This window comes from Myotis davidii, unplaced genomic scaffold (assembly GCF_000327345.1).
Source record: "Myotis davidii unplaced genomic scaffold, ASM32734v1 scaffold323, whole genome shotgun sequence".
NCBI classification, from domain to species: domain Eukaryota; kingdom Metazoa; phylum Chordata; class Mammalia; order Chiroptera; family Vespertilionidae; genus Myotis; species Myotis davidii.
In genome coordinates this window covers 1127265-1138876 of record NW_006295491.1, presented here as the reverse complement: position 1 = coordinate 1138876, position 11612 = coordinate 1127265, and the positions used below count along the sequence as shown (strand labels likewise).

Genomic DNA, 11612 nt, shown 5'->3' with positions numbered 1-11612 from the left:
CGGACCAAGCTAACAAAAGAGCTTTCTTCACTTCGAGAACAAAGGGAACAGCTAAAAGCAGAAGTAGAAAAGTACAGAGAATGTGATCCTCAAGTTGTGGAAGAAATACGTAAGTTTATGTCACATATTGAGGATTTTAACTCTGCTAATGAAAGAGACTTTATACTTCTGGTTGCCTTGTATTCTTTCTCTATGTATATAAGAAAATAAAGCCATTAATAGTATCAATGGTGCATTAAAATTTTCTTTAAGGAGACTTACCTTAAAGGATAGTGATAGCTTTAAAATAAAAGCATTTCACAGAGTAAGGAAGTTAGGTGGGGTAGAAGGATAAAGACATAAAATATAAACTTGGGAAACTAAGGAGTCAGAGACGGAGCTAACTTGGCTCCAAGCACCTTAACTCTAGAAAAAAACCCCACCAATATCTTCTAGGAAAAATGATACCAAAATACAAAGTTTGCAAGTTGCAGAAAATTAGTCTGTGTTGACTTGCATTTTGAATATACAATGATGTTTTGTCTTACTTTTAAACCACAGTCTCCAAAGCTTCAATTTGAATAATTTTTAAATATTTATCTGAAGATAGAAATTTGATTATTTAAAGAAATGAAAGGGTGTATTATAAAGACACTGCATTTAATTGCTAAGGAAAACATAACTTTCTTCACATTTTTCTGTCTTAGCCTGTCTTTTCATTTAGGAAACTACCAAGTGAAACTTTTAGAAAAACGGACATTATGTGATTGAAGGCTTTAAAAAAAAACTGAAAATATTTGGCACTTTAAAATTAACCTGAGATAGTTTGATTACAATTAAGTTGTCCTTGGTGGTATTCTTTACAGTTAAAAAAAACAACAACAAAAAATCCTGCGCAGTTCAGTTAGTGCAGTGTAAAGTTAAATTTAATTTTAGAGATAGGTCCCTGTTCTGCACAGCCCAAGAGGAACCACGCGCATGTAGTACGCAGCCTAGATCAATGGTTCTCAACCTTCCTAATGCCGCAATCCTTTAATACAGTTCCTCATGTTGTGGTGACCACCAACCATAAAATTATTTTTGTTGCTACTTCATAACTGTAATTTTGCTACTGTTATGAATCGTAATGTAAATATCTGATATGCAGGATATATTTTCATTGTTACAAATTGAACATAATTAAAGCATAGTGATTAATCACAAAAACAATATGTAATTATATATGTGTTTTGCGATGGTCTTAGGTGACCCCTTTGAAAGGGTCGTTCGACCCCCACAGGGGTCGCGACCCACAGGTTGATAACCGCTGGCCTAGATGGCAGTATGTATTGGCTCTGTCTCTGCTGACTATCCATCATGATTTTCAGAGTGTGGAGGCAGAACTCCCTGAGCTAGTCATTTTCTACAAATTAAGTTTTTGGGGAGACATGTTAGCTCTTTCAAGCCGCCCACAGATTCATTTCATTTATCATCATCCTGCAGAAGAAAGTGCTAATCAAATCTACTGCTACAAAATTAACCACTTTAATCTGTTTTAAAGTTTTAACTTAATATCACATGATCCTCAGTGAATACGAGCACATCAAAGCAGCAGGAGACAGGTAGGAAGTTATTAGGAAGCTAGGCCTGCTAATGCTTTATCTTTAAAAGAAAAGAGGACATCAGATGTTGTGTGTTTTGCCTAGAGCAGCTTCTCAGCAAAGAGAGCTTTTATAACAGTTTCCTTACCCAGATTTCCTATCTTCAGCTGGTTTATTTTCAGGATCAGCATGGCTGTGCCTTCTAGCAGTTCATCATGAAAATTCTGTTTTCACACAGTAAAACAGTAACCAAATCTGATCCTTTATTGATTATGCTTACTTGGCTATGCCTTGCTTCCTGATTTCAGTTTTGTATAATTTTTGGATGTGTTCCTTTACCAACTCTTTGCTTTCCTGTTTTATTCTCTTTCTGTCTAGGAACTGCAACTCTTAGCAATACCCATTCAGGGTTTCTGCATTTTCACTCTATGGTCCCCTTCGTATTGCTACAGCTGGTTAGATGACCCTGACCAATAACACTTCTACTTATGACCTCCCACTTTTAATTTCATCTGTCCTCTCAGAAATGACTAAAACTCTTACAGAACTACCCAGACATATACTGCTGGTGATCCTAAGGCTATGGGTCATTATGAAGTACAGAAAATCATCAGGGCTAGAGAATTGTGCCAGACTGATTCATGAAGTGGGGAAACTTTTATTTCAGGTATTGTAATTTCAGAGGCTACCATTCCTTGTACCTCTGAATCAAGCAGCAATTTTGGCAAGTGCATCACCTCTTAAAAAGAAAACTAAAACATGATGTTTCAGGGTATACAGAGGATGATGGATATTCTGGACAGTAGAAAGCATAGTTGAGGAGAAAGTTTATACTGGTTGCCTGAATTCTGCTTTCCTTCTTAACCCTTACATTTAAAAGCTTAATAATTTGTTTTTCAACCCAAGGAAAGCAGTGTGAATGAGTATTATGGGTGTGAGGTCTAATTGAAGAAGAAAAAGTTTTCTGTTTTAGAGTGAGTTAAAGAGACTTTATCATTCCTCATCAACATCAGACCTAGATTATCTTTTAATATTTATGTAGCCACATCAGATGGATCTATATTTGGATCCAATGGAATTTGTAGGATTTGTGTCCATTTATTACATTTTCACACTGTATGTTTCTGATCTTAATAGGGGAATGAGAGGATAAGTCCTTCCTTCCTGGCTTTATGCTATTCGTTTCCTCCATTAAAAATATTATATGTTTCTATAGAATATGTTAATTATAGAGAATTACACATATTTAATAGGCAGTAGATAAGCAGGATAATTACATTATTCCATAAATATATTTTAGATGTCAAGGTAAGTTATCTTTTTTGTAGAGAGCTACCAAACTACAACCTGAAGGGGGAGAAATTATCAAAGCCTGCATGCCTATAAACATAATTTTTTAGTCTAATTTTAGTTTATAGTTTTATAGAGAAATGCATAATTTCTCTGCTTTTAAAATTCAGCTAGCAAATAAAACTTTATTCAAATGAGGCACTTCCACTTCCAGCCAAGATAGTGATGAACTGGGATTATCCTCCCACCTGAAACAACAATATATGAAATATATTGTTTTCAAGGTACTTGATTTCAGACAACAAAAGACAGTTATTAGAGCAAAGCCTTATGGTTGTTCCACCTTATTTTGTGGAGAGTTTCCTGGCTCTGGCACAAGGAAGGAGAACCTGGGCAGAGTCCTGCAGACTCCCTTAAGGAGGAGAAGGAATTGAGAATGAGGGAGATCACATGGCTAGAGCTGATCTAGGCCAGCATACTAGAGAGGAGAGAGTAACATAGAAAGAGAGCCCTAGATATCTATAGACGGTTTCTCTCGAGTACTTAGTTCATGCAATTGAGGACACTGCCCAAAGCTGGGGAAAGAACAGTCTCAGAGGATTAGAAGGAACAGTGCCAGGCACCCACATAGGACTAGGTATAGTGCCAACTCTTACCGGTCAGACTAGAAAAATGTATAATTCACAAGGCGTTGGGTAGAGTACTCAAGAAGGTCTTGACTGCTCTCAACCTATCTAACAAATCATAAGAGCAAGTCTTGAAAGCATCAAAGTGTTTCAAAGTAACTTTTGGCATTACAGAACAAGTTCAAGAATATTTATAGGAGGACAAAAATATCTAGCACCCAAAATAATAAAATTCATAACGTCTGGCATACAATGAAAGATTACCAGGCATGCAAAGAAATAGGAAAACATGATCCTTAATGAGAAGAATAAACCATTAATCGAAACTAACCCAGAACTGACACAGATGATAAAATTGGAAGACCATAAACTTATTTTAAAAGTAATCTATATATTCAAAAGTTAAGTAGGAACATGAAAGATATAAAAAAGATCCAAGTCAAACTTGTGGAGATAAATACTTCTGAATTGGAATGACAGCATATTAAACTTTGTGAAAGGATTAGTGTATTTGAAGACATAGCAGTAGAAATGATCCAAAATGAAACTCAGAAAAAACATTTTTTAATGAAAAAAGCATTTATGAGCTCTAGGACAACCTCAAGTGACCTAATATATTTGTAATTGCCATCCCAAAAGGAGTGCATGTTGGGGAACAGCAGGGTTTTCCAGGTCAGAAATATATCTGAAGAAATATTATCAGATAAAGGCTAATTTTTTTTTCACATTTGATGGAAACCATAACCCACAGATTCAAGAAATTTAAATATATAAATTGTAAATGGCAATGACCTCCTTATCCCTAAATCTAGAAAACTTTTTTAGACTTTAACCTCTGCTTACCCCAAGTTCCCAATGAGATTATTGTAAAATGTGCTTTTTGATAATGAAGGATTTTATAGTATTTTGGCTGCTAACATGTTATTGCAGAATATAATATGCTGGTTAAGATGTATGAGTTTTACAAATTGATGTTAATAGATTTGGTTCTTAATAGCTATAGTATTATATCACAACAGTTAGGCTTATCTTGAAGTCTCTCATGGCTTATTTTGAAACAGTTTTTCTGTTGATAATAGCTATATCTTTAAGTCCCTAATTCCCAAAGAATTGTCATTATTTGATGTCTGGTGGTCCCTGAAAAGCCACCAATAGGAATGAATGCCTTTATTTGACCTGGATTGGAATATGTCAAGTGTTAACAGCCTCTCCCTGGGAAGTGATTGTCTAAAATAATAAGGCAAACAGTAGACTAACCAGAAAGCTTAAAAGGAGAAGCTGAAAGATATGTCCGTTGGTACCTTAAAAATCAGCATATTCCAGGAAATCTAGAAGCCCACATACATGCATAGGCCTGTGCACATTCTCAGGAAAGACCTGAGAAGTTCCTAATCTCCCACCTCCAGCTGACCTTTCTGGACACTTTGTGCAAGCAGGAAGTGAAAGCTAAGGCAGGGTTGTAAATTGCCTGAGGGTTTAAACATGCCCAGCACACACTGGGATGCAGTGAAGGCATCGCTCTGTGGAAATTTACTAACGTCTTATTTTTTCTTTTATTATCTATTGTTTTCCAAATATTTCTCTTTTTTAAAAAATTGATTAACATTTAATGCCTGGAGAAAACTTTTGAATCAATAACCTAGTCTTCCACCTTAAGAAACTGGAAAAAGAAGAACCCTCTAAACCTAAGGCAAGCAGAAGGAAATATAATGAATAGAGTAGAAATAAAAGTAATAGATAGTTGAAAAACAAGAGGAGATCAATGAAACCAATGCAGACAGTCCTATTACGTCAGATTTCACATACGTCGTTTCGTGGTTGCGTCGCCATCTCCCATTTATTTATAGAAAAAAAGTTCCATCATTTTGAAGTATGTACATATGTGCTTTATGTTTTTTATTACTTATTTACCACAAGTAAAGGTCAGGAATTGTTATCTTTTAAATTTTTTTTCCTGTTTCACTTCATTACTGCTGTGTATGTGCTCCATGTGAGTGACATAGGTGCTTATGTGGGTGGGTTCCGACTTATGGCGAAAAGAGGTAACTTGAGGACCTACTGCATTTATTGTGTGTGTTTGTGTGTGTGTGCGTGTATATATTTCTTTTTCTGTTTTTTTCAGGTCAAGCAAATAAAGTAGCCAAAGACGCTGCTAACAGATGGACTGGTATGTATTATAATGGCACTGCTAAACTATAAACTTCTTCCACACTTAACTATGATGTGAAATACAGAAGCTATTGTATCTAGTTTTGTTCAAGGAAAGACGTTTTTGGAAATGCATTAAGCAGGTTTTTATATATTAAATCATTTTAGTTATTTAAGGTTTTAATCTTTTTATGAGTCATTTTGTAAAGTATAAGATATTTTTAAAAAACCAATGATTGCTTCCAGTTTAACTTTTGTGTGATTTTTCTCAGATAAGTCACTTAAGCTAATCACTTAACCTTCATAGAACTTTAAGAGTTTTGTGGAATCCTAAAGATTTGTCTTCTTGCTAATAAAATAACAGCTAACATTTGGTGAGTTCTGATTTTAAGCCAGACATTATAAAGAGTGTCTGTGGTGCATTCTCATTTTATCTCTACAACAACCTTGTGAGGTAGATAGGATTATTATCCCTAATTTTGGAGATGAAACAGAGACCACCAGGAGTCCATGGCCACACAGGTGCTAGGCAGTAGAACAGGAATCAGAATCCAGCTTTTCTGAATTCAGAGTCCAAGCTCTTATTCCCTATGTGATACTGTCTTCTCTGTATCCCTGCCTTGCTGTAAATGCCTCATTAACCCATTTGCCAGTGGATATATCCTCTGGTCTACACCAGAGATATTCTAAGAAATGGGAATTATTACGGCATTATCTGTGTGTCTTGAAGTTTAGAAGAAAGTTTAAAAATTATAATTGCTGTGAATTATATACAAGTATGATTAGTATTGTTAAAACTTGTCTGAAAAATGCACTGTTTTTTCAGTATTTAATTGTACATTAATGGTAATTGAACTCTTCCATCGTGGCAAAAGTTTATAATGCCTCCACATGTATTACTCATCCTCATTTTGTTTCTGTGGGGGAAGATGGATAAGATTGTGGTAATGCAGAGATCAGAGAGCTTAAAGTCAAAGGTGATCAAGTCAGTCGCTGGAAGAAAAAGATTTGAGCCAAGTTTCTCTGACTCTGTGTCCAGGCCTCTGTATTTCTTAAAAAGTAGAATCATTTTTTTTTCTTGTCTATTTTAGAATTAAGTAGATTGATAAAGTCAATGTAGTTGGTCTTTGGTTCCTATAAAATTGCAATCTTATTTATTATGAAGCTATTTGCTAAATAATGTAATGCTTTCATGGTAAAAACAAAAAGGTAAACCAGCAAACTAATATTAAAGAAAAGAGAATAATGAGCCCTGGCCCGTGTGGCACAGTTGGTTGGGCATTGTCCCATGCACCAAGAGGTGTGGGGTTCGAGTCCCACCCAGTTAGGACACATGCCTGGGTTGCAGGCTCGATCCCCGATAGGGGGCATGCAGGAGGCAGCTGATCAATGGTTCTCGCTCTCTCTAAAAAAAAAAAAATCAATAAAAATATTTTTTTAAAAAGAGAATAATGAATTATGTGTTCAATAAAGTCTAAAGTAATAAACAGTACTATCATATGGATTTGTGAAATACAAAATTTGAGTGAGAAAAACTAGTAAGTGGGTTTTTAGGTTAAAAATAAGATAAACCCTAGCTGGTTTGGCACAGTGGATAAAGTGTCAGCCTGCGGACTAAAGGGCTCCAGGTTCAATTCCAGTCAAGGGCACAAGCCCAGGTTGTGGGCTTGATACCCAGTAAGTGGTGTGCAGGAAGCAGCTGATCAATGTTTCTCTCTCCCTTCCTCTTTGAAATCAATAAAAATATATTAAAAAAAATAGGATAGGAGTCACAAAGTGATTTCCCCCAATAGTTCTCAGCAAAAAGTAGGAACAGGCAGCCTGTGTAAAGGGTAAGAAGGATTTGACTCTGAAAGGAATCCAAGTGTGTTCCTTATTTGCTCTGTGACTTAACTGAACTTCTCAGACCTGCTTTCTCATCTGTTCAATGTGGACGGTATCTACCTCACATTTTGGAAGGATTAAATAAGATAGTTGGTAAGCCACTTAGTACAACATTAGACACATGGATTAATACTCCCCTTTTCCCTTCTCCTCTTAAAAAATGCTTTTATGTTTTCCCATTGATCATAAACTTCCAAAATTATAATTAAAAAATTTTTCAACAACTTTTCCCCCTATGTCCTTACCTGAGAAAGAACCTGGCACTTTTAAAACCATATAGGAAGGAATATATTTTTACAGCAGCAGAAACAGCCGTTAAGAACCTATTTCCACTTGAGGTTATAACTTGCTCCTTCCAACATAAAGGTATTATGAAAAGATCATGGAGTTAAAACAATTATACTTCTGAAAATCTCTCAGTCTTCAAAACCAAAAGAAAATATCAGTAATACTTATAACTAAAGAGTGTTATCTAATTATTAGTTAACTAGAGGCCTGGTGCACGAAATTCGTGCATGGGGGGCAGGGGTCCCTCAGCTGGGCGTGCACCCTCTCACTATCTGGGAACCCTCGGGGGATGTCCGACTGCCATATCAGGCCTAAACTGGCAGTTGGACATCCCTCTCGCAATCCAGGACCGCTGGCTCCTAACCGCTTGCCTGCCTGTCTGCCTGCCTGATTGCCCCTACCCCCTCTGCCTGCCTGCATTATCACCCTTGCCCTTCCGCCTGCCTGCCTCATCGTCCATAACCGCTCCCCTGCCTGCCTAATGGCCCCTCACCATTCTGCCTGGCTGCCTGATTGCCCCTAACCACTCGCCTGCCTGCCTGATCACCCCTAACTGCTCGCCTGCCTGCCTGATTGTCCATAACCACTCACCTGCCTGCCTGATGACCCCTCACCACTGTGCCTGCCTGCCTCATCGCCCCTAACCACTCGCCTGCCTGCCTGATCACCCCTAACTGTTCGCCTGATCGCCCCTAACTGCCTCTGCTTCAGCCCCCATCACTGCGGCTTCATCCGGAATGATGTCCAGAAGGTTGTTCGGTTGTTCGGTTGTCCGGTGTAATTAGCATATTATGCTTTTATTATTATAGATATTTGGTTTCTTTTTACATAAAAAAGTCCCTGAAATATACAGGTTGGGGCAAAAATGGGTTTACTGTTGTGAATATGTAAAACACAGATTGTATTCGTGTACTAGTATTTATTATTTTACTAGAGGCCTGATGCACCAAAATTTGTGCACTCAGAGGGTGGGGGTGGGGGGGTCCCTCAGCCCAGCCTGTGCCCTCTTGCAGTCTGGGACCCCTTGGTGTATGTCCACCTGCTGGCTTAGGCCCACTCCCCAGGGGATCGGGCCTAAGTTGGCAGTCAGGCAGCCTAGGAGCCCTCATGGATGTCCACTTGCCAACGAGGAGCAGGCCTAAGCTGCAGTCGGACATCCTTAGCGTTGCTGAGGAGGCGGGAGAGGCTCCCACCACCACTGCTGTGCTGGCAGCCATCAGCCTGGCTTGTGGCTGAGCAGAGCTCCCCTTGTGGGAGCGCACTGACCACCAGGGGGCAGCTCCTGCATTAAGCGTCTGCCCCCTGGTGGTCAGTGTGTGTCATAGTGACCAGTCATTCTGCTGTTAGGGTCAGTTTGCATATTACCCTTTTATTATATAGAATAGAGGCCTGGTGCATGGGAGGGGGCCAGCTGGTTTGCCCTGAAGGGTGTCCCAGATCAGGGTGGGTATCACGCTGGGATGCCTGACCAGCCTGGGTGAGGACTGAGGGCTGTTTCAGGCTGGCCACACTCCTTCAGGGTGGTGGTCCCACTGGGGTGCCTGGTCAGCCTGGGTGAGGGACTAATGGCCGTTTTCAGGCTGGCCACACCCCCCGGCGACCCAAGCTCCCAGCCTCTCCTTTTGGGCTGGAAGCAGGTATCTGGGATTTATTTATCTTCTATAATTGAAACTTTGTAGCCTTGAGCGGAGCCCAAGGCCAGCCAAGGCAGGCAGGAAGCTTGGCTTCCTCCATCGTCGGGGGCAAACCAAGCCTCCTGCTTGCTCCAGCTCCTGCCCGCCGCCATCTTAGTTGGGTTAATTTGCATACTCGCTCCTGATTGGCTTGTGAGCGTGGCTTGATCGTAGCAGAGGGATGGCTAATTTGCATGTCCCTCTTTTATTATATAGGATTGTTTTCCATATGGACAGCTGTAAATCTACCTTTTCCCTAAAATGTTTTATGGCACTAAATACACTTCAGTGCAATTTAATAAGTTATATAATTTAACAGCTCATTTAATAATTCAGATAGTGGAGTTTCAATGACTTAGTATGAGAGGCATCTTAATGAGTGAGGGGGGATAGATGTGGTGCATGTGATATTGCCCATCCTATTCCTGTGCCTATCTTGGATATGCCACCCTATTGATTAACAGGAATTCTACCAGTCTTAATAAGGCTGTTTCTTTTTTAAAAAAATAACAACACTGTTTTTTTAGCCATTTATAAAAATTTCCACATAGCAGGGAAATTATTTGACAGGGAATGAACTATCAGGATGGTGGGTAACATTGTCTGGAAGGCAGACATCAGCAGCTTGAGAACTGGTGTAATCGAGTCTTTTTGAATTGGTCCATTAAGCATTGTTGTGGAGAAGCTTTTACTTGTTCTCCTGCTTGTTTTTCATCTTAGAGGGTTTATAATAAAATGATTTGCCCTCAGGGGACTCGGGAACTCCTTTTGCAGAGGCTATAGCCTTCCTGTGGTCTCATTTTCTTTTCTCTGACCTAGAGTTGAAGTCCATTTCTCCAGATTTCCTGCTTCCAAATCTGCATCTGTTCTCTCATTTCATGGAAGTCATTCTGTGCTCTTGGAGCCCTATTCTGAACACTGTCCACATAACACTTGATCTTTTCTAACATACATACCACTTTGAAATTGTTCAGTAGTAAATTGATTTCTCTCTCTATTCTTGTGTCACCTTGAAGGCATTAGGTTCTTTATGTTCTGGAATTCCTGTAATACACTTAATGCCTGTCTCATGTAGCTGCGGGCCCTCTGTAAGTATTTGGCTATGCAGACACTAGTGAAACTAAACATCATTCTGGAGTACCTAATGCTATTAGTATTTCATATTTTCTCCAAGGTCCATATAAAAAGTAAAACTTATTTTAGATTTTTTTAAAAAGTAAAAATTTATTTAATATCTGTTGATATTCTGTAACACTTTAGTTGAAAGAAATGAGGATATTTTTAAACATTATTCTATTTGATGTGTTAGTATTCAACTTAGAAATGAACTTTATTTTAAACATTAAGTTAATCTTATTTGATACCTAGAATTAAACCTCTTTTGTTTTGTTTTATAATTTCTTCTTTTGTTAAGTATGCCCAAATATTCAAAGCATAGTAAATAATGTGTTTTAAACTGATCAGTAGCATTTATAGTAGAAGAAGCATTGTTATCTTTAGCATGAATGTAATGTACTGTATGGAAAACTGTCATCTGTCTTGTCATTATATCAGTTATAATATTAGAGGCCCGGTGCACAAATTTGTGCACAGCTGGGGTCCAGCCAGCCTGCCCTGATGGGGATCGATCGGGGCCAGGCAGGCAGGAGGGGAGGGAATGCAGGAGGTTGGCTGGCTGGCCCTGCCCCTTATTGGGGGTAAGGCCAGTCGGGGAGGGGCCATGGGAGGTTGTGGGGGCCAATCAGGGGAGGGACTATGGGCAGTTGGAGTGGGACGATCGGGGTCTCGATTGGGCTGGTTGGCTGCCACAGTGCGCGTCATAGCAACCAGTTGTTCTATCGTTCCGGTCACTTGGCTTTTATATATATATAGACTAGGGGCCCGGTGCACGAAATTCATGCACTGGGGGTGTGTGTGGGGGAGTGTCCCTCAGCCCAGCCTGCCCCCTCTCACATACTGGGAGCCCTCAGGCATTGACCCCCATCACCCTCCAATCACAGGATCGGCCCCTTGCCCAGGCCTGACGCCTCTGACAGAGGGACCCTCTGGCAGGGGACCCTCATTTCCCCCCGTCACCGGTTCTGCCCCCAGCCCAGGCCTGACGCCTCCGCCAGAGGTGTCAGGCTTGGTCAGAGGACCCCCAG

At 39.6% G+C, this 11612-nt stretch overlaps 1 protein-coding gene across 1 annotated transcript in view; it reads left to right on the top strand.

The window, feature by feature from the left end:
- Positions 1–11612, top strand: part of MND1 (meiotic nuclear divisions 1) — a 46708-nt gene that overhangs the window by 30777 nt on the left and 4319 nt on the right. The window contains exons 6-7 of the mRNA XM_006770148.1: positions 1–109; positions 5598–5642. The exon at positions 1–109 is cut by the window's left edge and continues 7 nt beyond it. Coding sequence (XP_006770211.1) covers positions 1–109; positions 5598–5642 — 154 coding nt within the window. The remainder of the gene's footprint in view (positions 110–5597; positions 5643–11612) is intronic.